The sequence below is a fragment of the Fundulus heteroclitus genome, chromosome 13, assembly GCF_011125445.2.
Source record: "Fundulus heteroclitus isolate FHET01 chromosome 13, MU-UCD_Fhet_4.1, whole genome shotgun sequence".
NCBI classification, from domain to species: domain Eukaryota; kingdom Metazoa; phylum Chordata; class Actinopteri; order Cyprinodontiformes; family Fundulidae; genus Fundulus; species Fundulus heteroclitus.
Window position 1 is genome coordinate 27,450,475 of NC_046373.1, and position 24,498 is coordinate 27,474,972.

The 24,498-nt window shown below is 38.8% G+C and overlaps 1 protein-coding gene and 1 pseudogene across 1 annotated transcript; both read left to right on the plus strand.

The window, feature by feature from the left end:
- Positions 1 to 23,834, plus strand: part of LOC118565318 — a 29,255-nt pseudogene extending 5,421 nt beyond the window's left edge.
- On the plus strand, positions 14,807 to 15,616 carry LOC118565319 (zinc finger protein 723-like; the record flags this gene model as incomplete). Its single annotated transcript, XM_036145539.1, has 1 exon — positions 14,807 to 15,616. A coding segment is annotated over one exon (810 nt), but the record flags the coding sequence as incomplete, so codon positions are not given.
- Positions 23,835 to 24,498: the final 664 nt, after the last annotated feature.

Below are 24,498 nucleotides of genomic sequence, written 5' to 3' on the forward strand. Positions count from 1 at the left end.
GGAAAATTTTAAAATGTCAAGAGGAGTGACTGTGCGAATTTCAGATTCCTACCTTAATCACAGCAACTGCGGTGAGAGGTCCGAAAGTTGCCATATATCTCAATTGATCCTCTCCCTCTGGCCCTCAGAGTTTCCGTCGTCATGGTAACTCACTGACACACCTGCAGTGGCCAGTCTAATCCAAAGTGCAGAGACTTTGCTGCTCAATAAGTCCCCATTGGATTACATAAGGAGAACTTTGCCCCGAACAACGCTTCATATCTCCTGATCCCTAAATGGTAGAGACGTAATTTTTTTCTGCGTTTAGTTCGTAACGATAGGGAAGAAGAAAAGCTATCGTTTTTTTTGCTGGAAAAGTTTAATAAAGGCGTAAAAAATTATGATCTAAAGGGTTTTTTTAAGAATTTCAAAAATCCTCTAAAAAAGTCCCGAACAAATCGCTCTAGCTGAAAAAGTATAAAGATATCAAAACATTATTTCACTGTGAGTATCAGCAGGCTTTTGAGGACTATGTTGCTCATTTTTATGTTTGTACAAAAATCGGTTAGGCCAGCGACGATGTAAAAAGTGGATCATTTGGTGTGATGCAGCTCTAAAGCATTTCAGGATTTTGCACATTCGCTACTCTCCGAACAAATTGTTCCTGTTCCTGCGGAAAACCGTAACAGTTATCCACAAATTCCTTTTTTGTGAGTGCCAGAAGGGTTGGGACATTCATAGGTGAAAGTCTCATGCCTGTACATCAAACGGTTTAGGAGTAGCGACAGATGTGAAAACGTGTGATGTTTGGATTTTCAGACGTCATTTTTCAAAACCGCTTCCATAGGAAATGAATGGGGGAGGTTTCGGGTTTGTGTCCGCTCTGAGGTGATTTGCGAAAAAATCTATAAATGCTACACCAATGACGGTTACATTTCCTGAATCCAGACAAAAATTCCTACGTTTTGATGTATAATTCATGTGGATAGGTGAAAATTGAGCGAGTGAGAAGAAGTTGTTCGGAGAAGAAGAATTTGTTGAATTTCTAGAGTGCGCACTCTATTAAACTGCCTCCTTGACGACCATAGCAACGCATGTTATTTGCTGAATTTCTTGAAAAGCCAAAATTTATTTAAGGAGGTACTATATGAAAATGGTAAAAGATATGAAACAGCTGAAATAAACCATAATAGCTGAAAGATACACTACATTTTAAAAGTTGAATGGCGTTCTAGCTGAAAGTAGGCTGAAGCAGTAAGCTGTCAAAAAGCAGCTGAAATGAGTGGAATTTTAGTGAATTAACATTCATTTCCTATGGGAGAAAAAAAGCTGAAATTTGCAGAAAAAGCTGAATATTTTAAAAAGTTGAAGAGTTAAAAGTACAAAACGACATAGCCATCCATTCCAGAAGACGCTGAATAGTTTAAAAGTTGAATGTTGAAATCGGAGAAAAATTGTAGGAGGAGAAGCGAAGCAAAGTTTAAACGTAAAAAAACGCATTGGAAGAATAAACAGGAACTAGAAAAATTTGCATTTCCTGCGAAAATGCACTGGGAATGCAGATAGCTGAATGATTAAGCAAAAGATGCAGAAGATCTTTGAAGAAGAGAAAAAATAGCTGAAAAGCATTGAAGAAGTTGAAAAAAGTTGAAGAATTTGAAAGAGTTGAAGATTTGAACATGAAAGAACAATAGCTGAATGATTAGAAGAAGAAAAAACTGAGGGAAAGGCACCAAACATTTCCTAACTCATTCTAAACACTGAATCGTTTAACAAGCAGAAGTAGAATTTCAAACTTAAATATACTGTAGCCATATGTGGACCTGCATTTCTAGGGAGTATAAGGGGTTTCGCCCCCATTGAAAAGCATTGGATGTTTGACACCTCCTAACTTGGAGATGCTTTAGTGACGAGGCCAAACTTATTGTGGAGCATTCTGTATAAAGGAGGTACAGACTCTCTAAAGCAGAAGTTTGTCCGAGCTTCTTAGAGCTACTTCCGATTAGCAACATGCTAACCATTAGCCGCTAACATGGTTGTGCTCAGGATCACCGGGTGATTGTACTCTGTCAGTTTGGTCCAAATCCTGTACTGGGAAGTGCCTCAAATAGGGGTGCCAATACTTAATGTCACCAAACGTCACCAAAGTTCATGGGTCAGATTGGCCTCCTTTAGCAACTCAGCCTCACCACATCTGGGCCCAGAACTCAATATTTGACCAAAATGGTCAGTAGCGCCATTTCCCACATGTGGGTGGTGCTGTATTGGCCAATTGGGTCGTGTCTGGGCATCATGCCAGGTCCTGTTGGAAGCAAAGGCCCAATAGGAAAGCATGTGAAATCCAAAAAGTGACAGGAAAATGACACATACACACTTGAAAATTTTAAAATGTCAAGAGGAAGTGACTGTGCGAATTTCAGATTCCTACATTAATCACAGCAACTGCGGTGAGCGTCGAAAGTTGCCATTCTATCTCAATTGATCCTCTACCTCTGGCCCTCAGAGTTCCGTCGTCATGGAAACTCACTGACACACCTGCAGCGGCCAGACTACCGAAGTGCAGAGACTTTGCTCACAATAAGTCCCATTGGATTATAATAGAGAACTTTGCCCCGAACAACGCTTCATATCTCCTGATCCCTAAATGGTAGAGACGTAATTTTTTCTGCGTTTAGTTCGTAACGGATAGGGGAAGAAGAAAAGCTATCGTTTTTTGCTGGAAAAAGTTTAATAAAGGCGTAAAAAATTATGATCTAAAAGGTGTTTTTAAGGAATTTCCAAAATCCTCTAAAAACAGTCCCGAACAAATTGCTCTAGCTGAAAAAGTATAAGAGATATCAAAACAATTATTTCACTGTGAGTATCAGCAGGCTTTTGAGGACTATGTTGCTCATTTTTATGTTTGTACAAATATCGGTGTAGGCACAGCGACGATGTAAAAAAGTGGATCATTTGGGGTGATGGAGGTCCAAAGCGTCTTCAGGATTTTGCAAATTCACTACTCCCGAACAAATTGTTCCTGCGGCAAAACCGTAACAGTTATCCACAAAATTCCTTTTTTGTGAGTGCCAGAAGGGTTGGGACATTCATATGTGAAAGTCTCATGCCTGTACATCAAACGGTTTAGGAGTAGCGACGATGTGAAAACGTGTGATGTTTTGGATTTTCAGACGTCATTTTTCAAAACCGCTCCATAGGAAATGAATGGGGGAGGTTTCGGGTTTGTGTCGCTCTGAGGTGATTTGCGAAAAATCTATAAATGCTACACCAATGAGGGTTACATTTCCTGATTCCAGACAAAAATTCCTACGTTTTGATGTATAATTTATGTGGATAGGTTGAAAATTGAGCGAGTGAGAAGAAGTTGTTCGGAGATGAAGAATTTATTGAATTTCTAGAGTGCGCACTCTATAACTGCCTCCTTGACGACCATAGCAACGCATGTTATTTGCTGAATTTCTTGAAAAGCCAAAATTATTTTAAGGAGGTACTATATGAAAATGGTAAAAGATATGAAAAAGCTGAAATAGACCATAATAGCTGAAAGATATCACTACATTTAAAAGTTGAATGGCGTTTCTAGCTGAAAGTAGGCTGAAGCAGTAAGCTGTCAAAAAGCAGCTGAAATGAGCGGAATTTTAGTGAATTACATTCATTTCCTATGGGAGAAAAAAAGCTGAAAATTTGCAGAAAAAGCTGAATATTTTAAAAAGTTGAAGAGTTAAAAGTACAAAAAGATATAGCCATCCATTCCAGAAGAAGCTGAATAGTTTAAAAGTTGAATGGTTGAAATCGGAGAAAAATTGTAGGAGGAGAAGCGAATCAAACTTTAAACAGTAAAAACGCATTTGGAAGAATATCCTATAATAAAGAATAAAGAGAAACAGGATCTCAAGAACTGTGAATGCCTACTGCATTCACAGTAACTAGAAAAATTTGCATTTCCTGCGAAAATGCACTGTGAATGCAGATAGCTGAATGATTAAGCAAAAGATGCAGAAGATCTTTGAAGAAGAGAAAAAATAGCTGAAAAGCATTGAAGAAGTTGAAAAAGTTGAAGAAGTTGAAAAAGTTGAAGAATTTGAAAGAGTTGAAGAATTTGAACATGAAAGAACAATAGCTGAATGATTAGAAGAAGAAAAAACTGAGGGAAAGGCACCAAACATTTCCTAACTCATTCTAAACACTGAATCGTTTAACAAAGCAGAAGTAGAATTTCAAACTTGAATATACTGTAGCCATATGTGGGCCTGCATTTCTAGGGAGTATAAGGGGTTTCGCCCCCATTGAAAAGCATTGGATGTTTGACACCTCCTAACTTGGAGATGCTTTACGTGACGAGGCCCAAACTTATTGTGGAGCATTCTGTATAAAGGAGGTACAGACTCTGTAAAGCAGAAGTTTGTCCGAGCTTCCTAGAGCTACTTCCAATTAGCAACATGCTAACCATTAGCCGCTAACATGGTTGTGCTCAGGATCACCGGGTGATTGTACTCTGTCAGTTTGGTCCAAATCCTGTACTGGGAAGTGCCTCAAATAGGGGTGCCAATACTTAATGTCGCCAAACGTCACCAAAGTTCATGGGTCAGATTGGCCTCCTTTAGCAACTCAGCCTCACACATCTGGGCCCAGAACTCAATATTTGACCAAAATGGTCAGTAGCGCCATTTCCCACAGGTGGGTGGTGCTGTATTGGCCAATTGGGTCGTGTCTGGGCATCATGCCAGGTCCTGTTGGAAGCAAAGGCCCAATAGGAAAGCATGTGAAATCCAAAATGGGATAGAAAAATGACACATAGCTGAAAGTCACTTGAAAATTTTAAAATGTCAAGAGGAAGTGACTGTGCGAATTTCAGATTCCTACATTAATCACAGCAACTGCGGTGAGCGTCGAAAGTTGCCATTCTATCTCAATTGATCCTCTCCCTCTGGCCCTCAGAGTTCCGTCGTCATGGTAAACTCACTGACACACCTGCAGCGGCCAGTCTACCAAGTGCAGAGACTTTGCTCACAATAAGTCCCATTGGATTATAATGGAGAACTTTGCCCCGAACAACGCTTCATATCTCCTGATCCCTAAATGGTAGAGACGTAATTTTTTCTGCGTTTAGTTCGTAACGGATAGGGGAAGAAGAAAAGCTATCGTTTTTTGCTGGAAATAAGTTTAATAAAGGCGTAAAAAATTATGATCTAAAGGGTTTTTTTAAGGAATTTGCAAAATCCTCTAAAAACAGTCCCGAACAAATCGCTCTAGGCTGAAAAAGTATAAGAGATATCAAAACAATTATTTCACTGTGAGTATCAGCAGGCTTTTGAGGACTATGTTGCTCATTTTATGTTTGTACAAAAATCGGTGTAGGCACAGCGACGATGTAAAAAAGTGGATCATTTGGGGTGATGGAGGTCCAAAGCGTCTTCAGGATTTTGCAAATTCGCTACTCCCGAACAAATTGTTCCTGCGGAAAAACCGTAACAGTTATCCACAAAATTCCTTTTTTGTGAGTGCCAGAAGGGTTGGGACATTCATATGTGAAAGTCTCATGCCTGTACATCAAACGGTTTAGGAGTAGCGACGATGTGAAAACGTGTGATGTTTTGGATTTTCAGACGTCATTTTTCAAAACCGCTCCATAGGAAATGAATGGGGAGGTTTCGGGTTTGTGTCGCTCTGAGGTGATTTGCGAAAAATCTATAAATGCTACACCAATGACGGTTACATTTCCTGAATCCAGACAAAAATTCCTACGTTTTGATGTATAATTCATGTGGATAGGTTGAAAATTGAGCGAGTGAGAAGAAGTTGTTCGGAGAAGAAGAATTTGTTGAATTTCTAGAGTGCGCACTCTATAACTGCCTCCTTGACGACCATAGCAACGCATGTTATTTGCTGAATTTCTTGAAAAGCCAAAATTATTTTAAGGAGGTACTATATGAAAATGGTAAAAGATATGAAAAAGCTGAAATAGACCATAATAGCTGAAAGATATCACTACATTTTAAAAGTTGAATGGCGTTTCTAGCTGAAAGTAGGCTGAAGCAGTAAGCTGTCAAAAAGCAGCTGAAATGAGCGGAATTTTAGTGAATTACATTCATTTCCTATGGGAGAAAAAAAAGCTGAAAATTTGCAGAAAAAGCTGAATATTTTAAAAAGTTGAAGAGTTAAAAGTACAAAAAGACATAGCCATCCATTCCAGAAGAAGCTGAATAGTTTAAAAAGTTGAATGGTTGAAATCGGAGAAAAATTGTAGGAGGAGAAGCGAATCAAACTTTAAACAGGAAAAACGCATTGGAAGAATAAACACTAAGAAGAAGAAGAAGAATAAAGATAAAGAGAAACAGGATCTCAAGAACTGTGAATGCCTACTGCATTCACAGTAACTAGAAAAATTTGCATTTCCTGCGAAAATGCGCTGTGAATGCAGATAGCTGAATGATTAAGCAAAAGATGCAGAAGATCTTTGAAGAAGAGAAAAATTAGCTGAAAGCAATTGAAGAAGTTGAAAAAGTTGAAGAAGTTAAAAAAGTTGAACAATTTGAAAGAGTTGAAGAATTTGAACATGAAAGAACAATAGCTGAATGATTAGAAGAAGAAAAAAACTGAGGGAAAGGCACCAAACATTTCCTAACTCATTCTAAACACTGAATCGTTTAACAAAGCAGAAGTAGAATTTCAAACTTGAATATACTGTTGCCATATGTGGGCCTGCATTTCTAGGGAGTATAAGGGGATTTCGCCCCCATTGAAAAGCATTGGATGTTTGACACCTCCTAACTTGGAGATGCTTTACTGTGACGAGGCCCAAACTTATTGTGGAGCATTCTGTATAAGGAGGTACAGACTCTGTAAAGCAGAAGTTTGTCCGAGCTTCCTAGAGCTACTTCCGATTAGCAACATGCTAACCGTTAGCCGCTAACATGGTTGTGTTCAGTATCACCGGGTGATTGTACTCTGTCAGTTTGGTCCAAACCCTGTACTGGGAAGTGCCTCAAAAGGGGTGCCAATACTTAATGTCACCAAAGGTCACCAAAGTTCATGGGTCAGATTGGCCTCCTTTAGCAACTAAGCCTCACCACATCTGGGCCCAGAACTCAACATTTGACCAAAATGGCGTGTAGCGCCATTTCCCACAGGTGGGTGGTACTGTATTGGCCAATTGGGTCGTGTCTGGGCATCATGCCAGGTCCTGTTGGAAGCAAAGGCCCAATAGGAAGCATGTGAAATCCAAAATTCGACAGAAAAGTGACACATAGCTGAAAGTCACTTGAAAATTTGAAAATGTCAAGAGGAAGTGACTGTGCGAATTTCAGATTCCTACATTAATCACAGCAACTGTGGTGAGCATCGAAAGTTGCCATTCTATCTCAATTGATCCTGTCCCTCTGGCCCTCAGAGTTCCGTCGTCATGGAAACTCACTCACACACCTGCAGTGCAGAGACTTTGCTCACAATAAGTCCCATTGGATTATAATGGAGAACTTTGCCCCGAACAACGCTTCATATCTCCTGATCCCTAAATGGTAGAGACGTAATTTTTTCTGCGTTTAGTTCGTAACGGATAGGGGAAGAAGAAAAGCTATCGTTTTTTGCTGGAAAAAGTTTAATAAAGGCGTAAAAAATTATGATCTAAAGGGGTTTTTAAGGAATTTCCAAAATCCTCTAAAAACAGTCCCGAACAAATCGCTCTAGCTGAAAAAGTATAAGAGATATCAAAACAATTATTTCACTGTGAGTATCAGCAGGCTTTTGAGGACTATGTTGCTCATTTTAATGTTTGTACAAAAATCGGTGTAGACACAGCGACGATGTAAAAAAGTGGATCATTTGGGGTGATGGAGGTCCAAAGAGTCTTCAGGATTTTGCAAATTCGCTACTCACGAACAAATTGTTCCTGCGGAAAAACCGTAACAGTTATCCACAAAATTCCTTTTTGTGAGTGCCAGAAGGGTTGGGACATTCATATGTGAAAGTGTCATGCCTGTACATCAAACGGTTTAGGAGTAGCGACGATGCGAAAACGTGTGATGTTTTGGATTTTCAGACGTCATTTTTCAAAACCGCTCCATAGGAAATGAATGGGGGAGGTTTCGGGTTTGTGTCGCTCTGAGGTGATTTGCGAAAAATCTATAAATGCTATACCAATGAGGGTTACATTTCCTGATTCCAGACAAAAATTCCTACGTTTTGATGTATAATTTATGTGGATAGGTTGAAAATTGAGCGAGTGAGAAGAAGTTGTTCGGAGAAGAAGAATTTGTTGAATTTCTAGAGTGCGCACTCTATAACTGCCTCCTTGACGACCATAGCAACGCATGTTATTTGCAGAATTTCTTGAAAAGCCAAAATTATTTTAAGGAGGTACTATATGAAAATGGTAAAAGATATGAAAAAGCTGAAATAGACCATAATAGCTGAAAGATACCACTACATTTTAAAAGATGAATGGCGTTTCTAGCTGAAAGTAGGCTGAAGCAGTAAGCTGTCAAAAAGCAACTGAAATGAGCGGAATTTTAGTGAATTACATTCATTTCCTATGGGAGAAAAAAAAAGCTGAAAATGTGCAGAAAAAGCTGAATATTTTAAAAAGTTGAAGAGTTAAAAGTACAAAAAGACATAGCCATCCATTCCAGAAGAAGCTGAATAGTTTAAAAGTTGAATGGTTGAAATCGGAGAAAAACTGTAGGAGGAGAAGCGAAGCAAAGTTTAAACAGTAAAAAGGCGGAAGAGGATCTCAATAACTGTGAATGCCTACTGCATTCACAGTAATAATAATAATAAAGAATAAAGAGAAACAGGATCTCAAGAACTGTGAATGCCTACTGCATTCACAGTAATAATAATAATAAAGAATAAAGAGAAACAGGATCTCAAGAACTGTGAATGCCTACTGCATTCACAGTAATAATAACTAGAAAAATTTGCATTTCCTGCGAAAATGCACTGTGAATGCAGATAGCTGAATGATTAAGCAAAAGATGCAGAAGATCTTTGAAGAAGAGAAAAAATAGCTCAAAAGCATTGAAGAAGTTGAAAAACTTGAAGAAGTTGAAAAAGTTGAAGAATTTGAAAGAGTTGAAGAATTTGAACTTGAAAGAACAATAGCTGAATTATTAGAAGAAGAAAAAACTGAGGGAATGGCACCAAACATTTCCTAACTCATTCTAAACACTGAATCGTTTAACAAAGCATAAGTAGAATTTCAAACTTGAATATACTGTTGCCATATGTGGGCCTGCATTTCTAAGGAGTATAAGGGGTTTCGCCCCCATTGAAAAGCATTGGATGTTTGACACCTCCTAACTTGGAGATGCTTTACGTGACGAGGCCCAAACTTATTTTGGAGCATTCTGTATAAAGGAGGTACAGACTCTGTTAAGCAGGAAGTTTGTCCGAGCTTCCTAGAGCTACTTCCAATTAGCAACATGCTAACCATTAGCCGCTAACATGGTTGTGCTCAGGATCATCGGGTGATTGTACTCTGTCAGTTTGGTCCAAATCCTGTACTGGGAAGTGCCTCAAATAGGGGTGCCAATACTTAATGTCGCCAAACGTCACCAAAGATCATGGGTCAGATTGGCCTCCTTTAGCAACTCAGCCTCACCACATCTGGGCCCAGAACTCAACATTTGACCAAAATGGTCAGTAGCGCCATTTCCCACAGGTGGGTGGTGCTGTATTGGCCAATTGGGTCGTGTCTGGGCATCATGCCAGGTCCTGTTGGAAGCAAAGGCCCAATAGGAAAGCATGTGAATTCCAAAATGGGATAGAAAAATGACACATAGCTGAAAGTCACTTGAAAATTTTAAAATGTCAAGAGGAAGTGACTGTGCGAATTTCAGATTCCTACATTAATCACAGCAACTGCGGTGAGCGTCGAAAGTTGCCATTCTATCTCAATTGATCCTCTCCCTCTGGCCCTCAGAGTTCCGTTGTCATGGAAACTCACTCACACACCTGCAGCGGCCAGTCTACCCAAGTGCAGAGACTTTGCTCACAATAAGTCCCATTGGATTATAATGGAGAACTTTGCCCCGAACAACGCTTCATATCTCCTGATCCCTAAATGGTAGAGACGTAATTTTTTCTGCGTTTAGTTCGTAACGGATAGGGGAAGAAGAAAAGCTATCGTTTTTTGCTGGAAATACTTTAATAAAGGCGTAAAAAAATTATGATCTAAAGGGTTTTTTTAAGGAATTTGCAAAATCCTCTAAAAACAGTCCCGAACAAATCGCTCTAGCTGAAAAAGTATAAGAGATATCAAAACAATTATTTCACTGTGAGTATCAGCAGGCTTTTGAGGACTATGTTGCTCATTTTTATGTTTGTACAAAAATCGGTGTAGGCACAGCGACGATGTAAAAAAGTGGATCATGTGGAACAATGCAGCTCTAAAGCATTTTCAGGATTTTGCACATTCGCTACTCCCGAACAAATTGTTCCTGCGGAAAAACCGTAACAGTTATCCACAAAATTCCTTTTTTGTGAGTGCCAGAAGGGTTGGGACATTCATGTGTGAAAGTCTCATGTCTGTACATAAAACGGTTTAGGAGTAGCGACGATGGGAAAACGTGTGATGTTTTGGATTTTCAGACGTAATTTTTCAAAACCGCTCCATAGGAAATGAATGGGGGAGGTTTCGGGTTTGTGTCGCTCTGAGGTGATTTGCGAAAAATGTATAAATGCTACACCAATGAGGGTTACATTTCCTGATTCCAGACAAAAATTCCTACGTTTTGATGTATAATTTATGTGGATAGGTTGAAAATTGAGCGAGTGAGAAGAAGTTGTTCGGAGAAGAAGAATTTGTTGAATTTCTAGAGTGCGCACTCTATAACTGCCTCCTTGACGACCATAGCAACACATGTTATTTGCTGAATTTCTTGAAAAGCCAAATTTATTTTAAGGAGGTACTATATGAAAATGGTAAAAGATATGAAAAAGCTGAAATAGACCATAATAGCTGAAAGATATCACTACATTTTAAAAGTTGAATGGCGTTTCTAGCTGAAAGTAGGCTGAAGCAGTAAGCTGTCAAAAAGCAGCTGAAATGAGCGGAATTTTAGTGAATTACATTCATTTCCTATGGGAGAAAAAAAGCTGAAAATTTGCAGAAAAAGCTGAATATTTTAAAAAGTTGAAGAGTTAAAAGTACAAAAAGACATAGCCATCCATTCCAGAAGAAGCTGAATAGTTTAAAAGTTGAATGGTTGAAATCGGAGAAAATTTGTAGGAGGAGAAGCGAAGCAAAGTTTAAACAGTAAAAACGCATTTGGAAGAATAAACAGGAATAATAATAACTAGAAAAATTTGCATTTCCTGCGAAAATGCACTGTGAATGCAGATAGCTGAATGATTAAGCAAAAGATGCAGAAGATCTTTGAAGAAGAGAAAAAATAGCTGAAAAGCATTGAAGAAGTTGAAAAAGTTGAAGAAGTTGAAAAAGTTGAAGAATTTGAAAGAGTTGAAGGATTTGAACATGAAAGAACAATAGCTGAATGATTAGAAGAAGAAAAAACTGAGGGAAAGGCACCAAACATTTCCTAACTCATTCTAAACACTGAATCGTTTAACAAAGCAGAAGTAGAATTTCAAACTTGAATATACTGTAGCCATATTGTGGGCCTGCATTTCTAGGGAGTATAAGGGGTTTCGCCCCCATTGAAAAAGCATTGGATGTTTGACACCTCCTAACTTGGAGATGCTTTACGTGACGAGGCCCAAACTTATTGTGGAGCATTCTGTATAAAGGCGGTACAGACTCTGTAAAGCAGAAGTTTGTCCGAGCTTCCAAGAGCTACTTCCAATTAGCAACATGCTAACCATTAGCCGCTAACATGGTTGTGCTCAGGATCACCGGGTGATTGTACTCTGTCAGTTTGGTCCAAATCCTGTACTGGGAAGTGCCTCAAATAGGGGTGCCAATACTTAATGTCGCCAAACGTCACCAAAGTTCATGGGTCAGATTGGCCTCCTTTAGCAACTCAGCCTCACCACATCTGGGCCCAGAACTCAATATTTGACCAAAATGGTCAGTAGCGCCATTTCCCACAGGTGGGTGGTGCTGTATTGGCCAATTGGGTCGTGTCTGGGCATCATGCCAGGTCCTGTTGGAAGCAAAGGCCCAATAGGAAAGCATGTGAATTCCAAAATGGGACAGAAAAATGACACATAGCTGAAAGTCACTTGAAAATTTTAAAATGTCAAGAGGAAGTGACTGTGCGAATTTCAAATTCCTACATTAATCACAGCAACTGCGGTGAGCGTCGAAAGTTGCCATTCTATCTCAATTGAGCCTCTCCCTCTGGCCCTCAGAGTTCCGTCGTCATGGAAACTCACTGACACACCTGCAGCGGCCAGTCTACTTAAGTGCAGAGACTTTGCTCACAATAAGTCCCATTGGATTATAATGGAGAACTTTGCCCCGAACAACGCTTCATATCTCCTGATCCCTAAATGGTAGAGACGTAATTTTTTCTGCGTTTAGTTCGTAACGGATAGGGGAAGAAGAAAAGCTATCGTTTTTTGCTGGAAAAAGTTTAATAAAGGCGTAAAAAATTATGATCTAAACGGCATTTTTAAGAATTTTCCAAAATCCTCCAAAAACGGTCCCGAACAAATCGCTCTAGCTGAAAAAGTATAAGAGATATCAAATTAATTCTTTCACTGTGAGTATCAGCAGGCTTTTGAGGACTATGTTGCTCATTTTTATGTTTGTACAAAAATCGGTGTAGGCACAGCGACGATGTAAAAAAGTGGATCATGTGAGAAAATGCAGCTCTAAAGCATTTTCAGGATTTTGCACATCCGCTACTCCCGAACAAATTGTTCTTCCGGAAAAACCGTAACAGTTATCCACAAAATTCCTTTTTTGTGAGTGCCAGAAGGGTTGGGACATTCATATGTGAAAGTCTCATGCCTGTACATCAAACGGTTTAGGAGTAGCGACGATGCGAAAACATGTGATGTTTTGGATTTTCAGACGTCATTTTTCAAAACCGCTCCATAGGAATTGAATGGGGGAGGTTTCGGGTTTGTGTCGCTCTGAGGTGATTTGCGAAAAATCTATAAATGCTACACCAATGAGGATTACATTTCCTGATTCCAGACAAAAATTCCTACATTTTGATGTATAATTTATGTGGATAGGTTGAAAATTGAGCGAGTGAGAAGAAGTTGTTCGGAGATGAAGAATTTGTTGAATTTCTAGAGTGCGCACTCTATAACTGCCTCCTTGACGACCATAGCAACGCATGTTATTTGCTGAATTTCTTGAAAAGCCAAAATTATTTTAAGGAGGTACTATATGAAAATGGCAAAAGATATGAAAAAGCTGAAATAGACCATAATAGCTGAAAGATATCACTACATTTTAAAAGTTGAATGGCGTTTCTAGCTGAAAGTAGGCTGAAGCAGTAAGCTGTCAAAAAGCAGCTGAAATGAGCGGAATTTTAGTGAATTACATTCATTTCCTATGGGAGAAAAAAAGCTGAAAATTTGCAGAAAAAGCTGAATATTTTAAAAAGTTGAAGAGTTAAAAGTACAAAAAGACATAGCCATCCATTCCAGAAGAAGCTGAATAGTTTAAAAGTTGAATGGTTGAAATCAGAGAAAAATTGTAGGAGGAGAAGCGAAGCAAAGTTTAAACAGTAAAAACGCATTTGGAAGAATAAACAGGAATAATAATAATAATAATAATAAAGAATAAAGAGAAACAGGATCTCAAGAACTGTGAATGCCTACTGCATTCACAGTAATAAAGAATAAAGAGAAACAGGATCTCAAGAACTGTGAATGCCTACTGCATTCACAGTAATAAAGAATAAAGAGAAACAGGATCTCAAGAACTGTGAATGCCTACTGCATTCACAGTAATAATAAAGAATAAAGAGAAACAGGATCTCAAGAACTGTGAATGCCTACTGCATTCACAGTAATAATAAAGAATAAAGAGAAACAGGATCTCAAGAACTGTGAATGCCTACTGCATTCACAGTAATGATCCATTTTACTTTGCAGGTTGTGAGGAAACAGAACATGAACAATGCTAGGGGGTGAATATGTTTGCAAGAAACTGTAAACAAAAACGACATAAATAATAATGCAAACTAAAAAAATAGTAAAAAGTAGTTAAATCAAATAATTAAGTCTAATAAAATTACCTAAATATATCTTTATCAAAATAAGCCTCTGTTTAGGCTGAAATTAAAATACTTTCTGATGTGCATAATGTGTTTCAATGTTTCCTGCAGATGTTAAGCAGAAGCTGATTGTTAAAGAAGAACCTTCTTTAGACCACAGACCTCCTGCTGACCTGCATGACCCAACGCACCCCCACATAAAGGAGGAGAAGAAGGGAGTCTACATCAGTCTGCCAGGAGAGCAGCTCAATGGGAAGGAGGTGACTAATGCCATCAGATTTCCAGTCACTGCTCCTCCCATAAAGAGTCTGGGTGATGAACAGTCTCCGCTGCTTTCACAGCTTTATCCAGACCAAATTAAAGGCAAAGAGCTTCCAGAAGAGAATGATAGAGAAGAATACATCAGGATACCAGATCATGGACATGCTTCCATTTCTTTAGAGACTGAAGAGGACAGTGATGTAGAGCACTCTCTCTCTGACCTGAAACACTCTGGATATAAGAAATGTTCTATGGTAAACAAAAATGTGGACACAAGAAGAAAAGTCCAGACAGGACTGAAGCATAGCTGTGAAGACTGTGGTAAAATACTGATTGGAAAATCAGCTTTAAACAAACACATGAGAATCCACACAGGAGAGAAGCCTTTCTGCTGTGAACTATGTGGACATAGATTTAGCCAAAAATCTTATTTAAACACACACATGAGAATCCACACAGGAGAGAAATCTTTCTGCTGTGAACTATGTGGACATAGATTTAGCCAAAAATCTACTTTAAACACACACATGAGAATCCACACAGGAGAGAAATCTTTCTGCTGTGAACTATGTGGACAAAGATTTAGCCGAAAATCAACTTTAAACACACACATGAGAATCCACACAGGAGAGAAATCTTTCTGCTGTGAACTATGTGGACATAGATTTAGCCAAAAATCTACTTTAAACACACACATGAGAATCCACAAAGGAGAGAAATCTTTCTGCTGTGAACTATGTGGACAAAGATTTAGCCGAAAATCAACTTTAAACACACACATGAGAATCCACACAGGAGAGAAATCTTTCTGCTGTGAACTATGTGGACAAAGATTTAGCCATAAATCAACTTTAAACACACACATGAGAATCCACACAGAAGAGAAGCCTTTCTGCTGTGAACTATGTGGACAAAGATTTAGCCAAAAATCACATTTAAACACACACATGAGAATCCACACAGGAGAGAAATCTTTCTGCTGTGAACTATGTGGACATAGATTTAGCCAAAAATCTACTTTAAACACACACATGAGAATCCACACAGGAGAGAAATCTTTCTGCTGTGAACTATGTGGACAAAGATTTAGCCGAAAATCAACTTTAAACACACACATGAGAATCCACACAGAAGAGAAGCCTTTCTGCTGTGAACTATGTGGACAAAGATTTAGGGAAAAATCTACTTTAAACAAACACATGATAATCCACACAGGTGAGAAGCCTTTCTGCTGTGAACTATGTGGAAAAAGATTTAGGGAAAAATCTACTTTAAACAAACACATGAGAATCCACTAAGGAGAGAAGCCTTTCTGCTGTGAACTATGTGGACATAGATTTAGCCATAAATCCAATTTAAACACACACATGAGAATCCACTAAGGAGAGAATCATTTCTGCTGTGATCTATGTGGACAAAGATTATAAACACACATGGGAATTCATACAGGAGGGAAAATTAGTCTGCTATAAATATTTACTCAAACTGCACAGCTGTTGTTTGTTGCAAATGTTTGTTGTCATTAAAGGCAACGGTCTTCACTTGCTAGTTTAGACATTTCTCTAGTTGCTTTTTTTTGCTCTGTGTTAAAACATTTAAATTTTTTTAATTTGTTTAATAAGTCAGACAGAGCTGTAGCACAGGTGTGTTCTTAGTGTACAGCGAACTTCAGAATTTAAGTTCAAGAAATATAAACATTTATCCTAGACAGGTGAGTGATGTGAAGAGATTTAACGATTTTAGGTTCCCGATGTCATTTTTTTATCCTTTTCTTTAAATAAATTGTTCATATAACCAAATTGTTTCCTTTGTTAGAAACATCTGTATTTCTATCCTTGTTGTTCTAACTGTAGTTGTTCGGTAAGAGAGCTGAAATTACAAAACAATTAAAAGACATTCATGAAACTTAACTAATCATTTTGACTTCTTTCACACTTGTTTATCATAAAGCCTTTTATGATCATGGTTACATGGTTTACTAGAAGACTCAAATTACAGCAATCATCTCTTTTAGATGACTTAGTTTAGAAACTATTGGGCTAAAATGTAATTGGGCTAAAACTGATTTAGCCCAATTACATGAAAAAGACAAGAATCTTGGATTTTTTTTTAGAGCTGTACTACTATGTTTTATTTCAGAGTAGGGGTCTTGCTAAGGAAAAACAGAGACATGTACATCTTTCAGTAAAGTTTTATTTCCATCAAATTATTTACATTTTCTGCAGTGCCATTTAGCACAAGCATGTGGTACAGAGCAGCCTTGCTTCTGTCAGTCTGCTCCAGGGCATCTGTAGCTACTAACATAGCTCACCATTGCCAGGGTGTGAATGTGTGCATGAATGCGTGAACAACTGACCAGTGTAAAGCGCTTTGGGGTCGTCAAACTTGATAAAGCGCTGTACAAGTATATTGCTGTAGTCCTCAGGCATTCGCTCAGATAGAAACGTATAAACAGAGCTGCTTATCAAAAACGGAGGTAGAACAAGAAGGCATGTCAGAAACCAGCAGAAGCCGCGCACTGCAATGGACTTCAACTGCAGCTGATAACGCCAGAGAAGCAACAGCGCTCCACAAACAGCAGGTGTAGAGCTCAAAAACCAACCAAATTTATGAAGCGCCAAAGTACAAATTGGTTGAAAAACTGCACTTAAGGCCTGAGATAAGCAGATCCCACACAGCCCCACAAACAGCTGACATGCAGCACGGCCCCGTTTCAGAAAGCTGGGTTAGTGAATATTCAGAGTAATTTCTGGGGTAAATTCCTGCATACCTTGGCTTGTCCATTTAGGAAAGCTCAAAAGCCTTGACCCTGAGTCATTTTTATGCCAACAGCAGCTTTTTAATAAAGTAGGAAATGCAGAAAATCTTTGAGGCAGCTGTATGTTGCACTGTCAGGAATGTTACGAGACCTACAAGATTAATAAAAGAACTACATAGAGTGAACGCAATATTTTTTTTCTGTATCAAATTTTGAGACTTCCAGCTCTAATTTTCCATTCATATATTTTAATTTCTATTCATATATTTTTCCCTCAACACCATTAAGGCTACGGCACATTTCTTCACTTAAATAATGGCACCTTTACTTCAGCTGAAAATATACGTATAGCCTATATGATTAGTAAGTATATATACATCTACAAGAAAATCTGTGGCAATTCATTTTTGACAATGTTGCCAAAAAGATGAACAGATCAGTTATTTCAATAACTCTCACCTGTCATGATTTGTCCTGATGAACCCGAACTCATGCCACACACACGGAGCTTAGTTTAAGAGTGTTTATTGAAGGACGGATGGGTTGTGGAGGGAGGAGAACCAGAGTCTATACCAGAATGGAGCAGGAGGAAGGTGAATGCAGGAGCCGGAGGACTGGAGAGAGCTGGAGAGCTGCGGGTGCAGCGCCGAGAATCAGAAGCTCAGCAGAGAGAGTTCTTGGAACACAGATGGCTGCAGAAGGACCAGGAACGCAGCAGAGAGAACCCTTGGAGGTGCAGACAGGCGCCAGAAGCTCTGGTAACCACACGTAGGGAAAATCTCTGGTTGCCAGACTAAGGAGAATTGATGCTCAGCCAGCCGTGGGAGAATCTCTGACTGAGGGCATCAGATGACTGAAGATGGACCGGCGGTGAGGAACTGACTGAGAGAGGCTTTTATAGAGAGGCTGGCAGGTGGAAACAGTCTGGGCTGATTGAAGGCTGAACAGGTGTGGATGATTAGTGGAGTGGAGATAGAGCTGGGTGGAGGATGGAAGGTGCTGGAAAGGTTCAGGGTGCAGCAGGCAGGATTGCACCCTGACATCACCATCCCATCATTAATTGCAAATGTTGAATATAGGCAATTAATGTTTTAGTTGAGTACCATTAAACATAAGAAAACTTAACTTACCTGATTAAACTGTATTTTCATATAAAAACGTCTGCCCTACCCATCAATCAGTGGTGCGCTCCTATCAGCACCTGGCACACACAGAGTGAGACCGTGGAACACCGTCTCACCAGAATTATACAAAATGACTTGTTTATTGTTGTGTTGTTAACAGTTCAGCTTGGATTTTATTTACTACGCAGCACCCATTTGCTGTGTGCGTTGACTCCAGATGCAGCTTCGATGGAACATTGGTTAGAACCAAAAATCAAACCAGCACTCCTTTGGCATAATTTTTTAAAAGAAATATCAAAATGTCTACGTTCTCATGCTCCAATATTTGAAAAGTAACGATGCTGTTGAGAAGACACAGAGTCTATTAACCAAATCAGCCTGAAACATCAAAACTATTTCAGTCACAAACCCCTTAACTAGAAACACATATTTACTAACTAATAATCAAAGACAAAATACAAAATCAAATGAGTATGAGAAAGCAAGGGAATCAAATAAATTTCGACCAGCACTTTTCGATTGAACAGGCCATCATAAAGCTTCACTTTCATTCCAGCATGTGATTAATTGTCAACCAGCACCAGCAAATTATGCAAAATAAACAATATTTGGATCAAATTGGCGTGGAGAGTGGAGGGGAGAGAACTTGCCAGTAAGTGTCTCAAAACCCAGTCACAATGTGCTCTCATAAAGCAGTGCCGAAAGAAGAGCATAGTTTGAAGCCCACACCCTGTCTTTATACAGTGTGGGAGGAGCTAAGACTGCTTGAGTGTGTGCACAGAATAGAAAGGCAGTCGCAGAGCCTGATTGGACATGGAGTCACAAATGTTTCCTTATGCATAGATCCAACACAGGGGAGGAGGATGGAGCAGGCCATGATGACCTTACTGCCAGCATCAAAGGCAGGGAAGGGATACACCATACTTTAGTTCAGATCTTATTCATTGGACAAAGCCATACCAACCACATTCTCAGTGTATAACACAAGCTATTGCAAAAAGAACTGACATTCCATGATTTCCCACTACAATCCAACAGGGAGGAGGAGAGTCTTGTGTTTTTACAGCAGCAAAGGATTTTCACACCAGGCCTCTTTTGGACAAAGAGCTCATATTACTTTCATTATTTCAGGCTTCAGAAACTGGAAAAAGTCCGTTGACAAATTAACGGGACACCAAAAGTCAGGCCAACCATGTAAGTGTGAGTGCTCATCAGTCATATCCTATCAGTGCCCACTCTTCCAGCCCATGGGGTAAACAGCAGGAGGTAGCAAGGCATTGCTTAAGGAAAATTGTTAGCTCTGTGCAGCATGTGGTAAGACAAGGACAAGCTGTAAGAGCCCACAGTGACAAAAGTGGTCTATATCTGTATCAGCTCTTGAAACTTAGGGCAGAAGAGAATGATCCCATTTTGCTGAAGTGGTTAACAGCGTAAAACAAGGTACACAAGCCCCAAATTGTAGAATGAAATTCTAAACATCATGGCCAGTATTATAAGTCGAAGCATCACAGAAGAAATTGAGACTCTTCCCGTTTTGGAGTTTCCAGTTACTATTGATGGTACTCAGAAGGTTACTGGTGCTGAACAAGAGTGTCTGTCTGGGTTATGTCGACCATGACCTTGTTCCACATGAGGAGTTTGTTGGGCTATACAGAGTTTCTTACAACAGCTCAAGCCATTGCAAAGGTGGCATCTGATGTTTTGTTGAAGCTTAATCTGCCAATGTCTGGTTTACATAGACAGATCTATGATGGTGGCACAAACATGGCAGGGAAGTGCACAGGGGCACAGGCAATACTGAGGAGCCAGCAGCCACTAACCCCGTATGTACATTGTGGTGCACACAGTGTCAAAGAACGAGATTCATCACTAAAAAAAAATCTAAGAAAGTTACAGTTTGAGCTCTCTAATCTGACCTTTCTGACACTGTAGCTCAAACTGACACTCTGACTGACCATTAAAATGTCTCAGAGTGCCAGTCGGCACGCGCGCTAACTGCAGCAGCAGTCTGTGTCACGGCACTTTGCTGCTCCCTCTCCCCTCTTGTCCCGGGCCCTTGCAAAGCTGTCAGCTGGCCTGATCGCAAGCATCAAGGCATGAATAGTAGTGCTACTTTATGGCCATAATATAATAAAAAAATATAACGGTATGTAGGCCTACTTTGCGGGCGTAATTCCAATGCATTGGTTGCAATGTAACAAAAAAAAACTGTTTCAATCAGATCCTAGGACTGAACCTTATTAAAGGGTGACCGTTAGATTTATTGTGGAACGAAAGTAAAGGAGGACATATGGAAAGTACATCTGAAGAGTTGGCTGAAGAAAAGGCCACTGATTCTAGTGAGGTAAGACATTCACGAGAAACTCAAGTGGTCAATCAACAGTATGTGCTAGTATTAAAGCAGAGGCAGAAAGGGCTGCACTTCTAGCTCGAGCTGCAATGTTAAAGGAACTACATGCTCTGGAGAAAGAAGAAGCAGAGCTGAGAAGGAAAAAAGAGCAATTGGAGCTTGAAGTTAATTTGTATCTGCAAATGAGACAAGAACAAGAAACAGAACTCAAGGCTGAAGCAAAACCCTTTAAGCCTTGGACTCAAAGTTCAGTGTCACAAAGTTATCTCCCAGTACAACATAAAGATTCATGGAAGGTGAACAGATGCACTGAGGAGCAATGGGAGATGCACACCGTTAGAAAACAGTATTGGTAAAAACACAAACTGATTTTTTTTATGCTAACGTTAAGGACGCTTACACCTCCGCCCCCCTCCCCCCTCTGGGACGCTCAGACCACAACCTCGTCTACCTGCCCCCCCATTACATTCCACTGGTGAGGAGACAAAAGGCACAGAAGAAGTCAGTGAAAGTTTGGTCAGACGAAGCCAGTGAGAAGCTGAGGGACTGTTTCAGAACCACAGACTGGAGCATGTTCCAAAGCTCTCATGGAGGTGACATCAACAGCCTGACTGAATGCATCACTGACTACATGAACTTCTGTGTGGAGAGCATCGTGCCATCACGACGGCTACGATGCTTTCCAAACAACCCCCGCTGGTTGACCCCTGAGCTGAAAGTCCTCCTGAACCAGAAGAAGAGGGCTTTCTACTCAGGGCTCCATTATTGCGCCATCACAAGCGAAATCTCCATTTTTTTTAATATATGCTATGAATTAGGTGGTGCAAGATTTCCAGCTAAAGAAATCTAATTCTAGAAAACTTTTTAGGAGATTGTGCCACTAAAGCCTGTAAGCCTGAGGTGCTTTGCCGCATGTCTTCCTCCCTCTCTCAAACCCCATTTCCTTTCATCCTGCTTTAAGAAAAATTATCCACTCTAAAATCCCACAAAAAGAATATGTCTTAAAAAAACATCAAGGACTACAAGTGTAGTATTGATAGGAAATTCCATGAAAATCTAAGTTTTCTAATATTATACATTTTTGTGTAAAAGGGAAATTCATGATAAACCCTCAAACATGTTCCTGTTCACCTATTCAAATAATGTATAAACTAATTTATTGTAACTGGTGGCTTTCTAAGGGGGTTGTTAAATTATGCATCTATCAGAATTAATTTTTATGTTTCTTTTCCTTAGGATGAAAACGGGTGCCTTTCTCAGCACTGGATTTTTCAGTATGATCCTCGCTATGGACATGTGTGACAGCATCAGTGTTTATGGAATGATTGATGATAACTACTGCAAGTGAGTTTATGATCTACAGCAAAGCTCCATCATTTCATGTGTAGCTCCCTCCAAAAAATGGTTTCCCTCTGTTAATGATTTGTAAAAAAAAAAAAAAAAAAAAAAAAAAAAGGTTTAAAAAATGTTTTTGTTATATGGAGACTAGGGTTTAATCACCTATTATTGGGTTACTTCTCATTTTAGCCCTGTACGGGGGCACTCATGTCATATTGCATATACTAAAATTCCCTTCTGAGCAATGGGAACCCACATCAAAAAGGTGTTTCATTTTCAGTTCTCTGTGTTTTCTAGGTAAACATGCCTGACAACATCACCGCCATATACTGTATAGTAATGTTTTACACCTAAGACAGTAAAAACATAAAAAATATAACAGAGTGAAAATTAAACCCAATTTAAAGTATTGAAATGCATTTTCAGGTTTTATAATTTTCTGCCAAAATACAGTTAAAATATGCTATTTACAGTCATTTAAAATAGGAAACTAAAATTATTCTAATCTTTACTTGAGGTGTACTTGTAATAAGTTTGACTATGACTATACTTAAATATCTTTAAATTGACTAGAGTTGTTATTGCATTATTCCCTAAGGTAATACATCACACAGACATCAAAATAAATATATAAATAATATGCTTTTCTTTTACCCCTTTTGTTCTTAGCATGGTGAAAAAAATATATATTGGGTTGTCAGACTGCATATTCCAGTGGTTGTGGTTAAGGAAAAGCATTTGTGTTTTATATTTTTGCCCATTATTAATAGCAAGACCAAAATGATGTTTTGGAGCAATTCAAACTAAGAAATGACGAAATTGTATTCAACCTTGGTGAACCTCTCTAAAACTGTACTTCAGAGATTTTTTCAGCTCTTTCACTAGTCTCCTCACGAATCATAGCGAAAAGTTAAACCTGTCCTCATCTAGCCTTGATTGTGTCTGTTACAGTTGTTTTGAACCATTTAACTATGCTCTGTCCATGAACACCTTCATCGGTAGAAAACTAGATGTTTTCTTGTTGCCATTTCCTGATATGTAAAGATCAACACACAAATGACCTTTTCTAGTTTGAAGAGTGAATAGGGAAAAAAATAGGCTTTTCTGTTGTTTCACCCCAGAAAAACCCAATCTTATTAATTACTCATGACAATCTCTTAACCATTCTGATCAAGGATGTTAAAAATTCTGTAGCTGCATTTATTTTACTGGAGTTGTTAGGGTTTTTCCACGGAATATGTTAAAAAATAAAAACAATTATTTCCCTACCTTTCTTTCTATTGAATAAATGTGCTCAAATTTGAGGTTGGACTTGTACTTTTTTCAATTTTAAATGAGGTTACTACTGTACACCCTGTCCTAATTCTTGTGCTTTTTGCATCCTGACAGCCGAGCACATCACAGAGTAGTTCCTTACCATTACTACGAGCAGAAGAAGATCAGTGAATGCAAGATGTACACGTTCCACCAGAACAAAAAGCTCGCAGGACACCGCTACATCACTGAGAAGGCTATCTATGCCAAATGGGCAACACGCCACAAGATACAGTTTAAACATCCTGCATGGAGGCTCTGAGGAATGGCATCTTATATACTAAATATCCTGTCAACAGGTGATGGTGTTACAAAAGCAGGTGGAAGTTACTGTACTCAAGCTTTATGTTCTTGTTTCAACCAAACAGTTTTTACTTTTTATTATTTTTATGTGATGAAGGGCATTTAACTGGCAGCGTTCAGTGTCTGTCATTGATTATTTGGGTTGTGTTTACCCATATTTAAATGGATTCCAGTAAAGCCCAACAAAGCACAAAACTGAAACAGTTTATGTCACAGTTGGCTACCAATCATTCATTCATTTCCATCTTTGTGTCTAAATTTTAAGACCTATTCTGCCCATTTTTTTACCTGTTTATTCTTTAGATAAATAGATGTACTTTTAAAGACATGAACCTGCAATTGTAAATAACATTTCTGTACAATGTTAGATAGAATATATTAGGTAGAAATATTCAAGACATCAGTGTTACAAATATGCAATTTAAAAGGCTTGATTATGTTCATTGGCTTACGTCGTGTTCATACCAATAAATCTGTTTCACATTCTGCCAAATACCAACCAGAAAAGTAACATTCAAAACATACAAAGTGAGGTATGTAGAGAAAAAATATTAATACAGCCTCTGGGGTCTTTCGGAAAAAGTGTCTATGCTGATAGGTCATAGACTGAACAAGGTAATTTATGGTAGTTGTTTGCACCACAACTTTTTAAAGACTTCATAGCAAAAGGGGTGGATTTATTTTTTTCTCATTTCACTTTGCCATCTTAAACTATTATATCCATTTCATAAAATAGAATTAAAGTTCATAGTAAGTAATAGTTGAATTGCAGGTTGGAATAGTTTTGAAATGAAAAACAGGCTAAAATCTTACTTTATTGATGTGCAAAGCTAGTAGAGACATATCCTAAAAGACTTGCCTGGCTCAGTCCTTGGACTCCGAGTTGAGCAAAAATCCTAAATACACTTTCAGATTTCTATATGTAAAAAAAGGAAT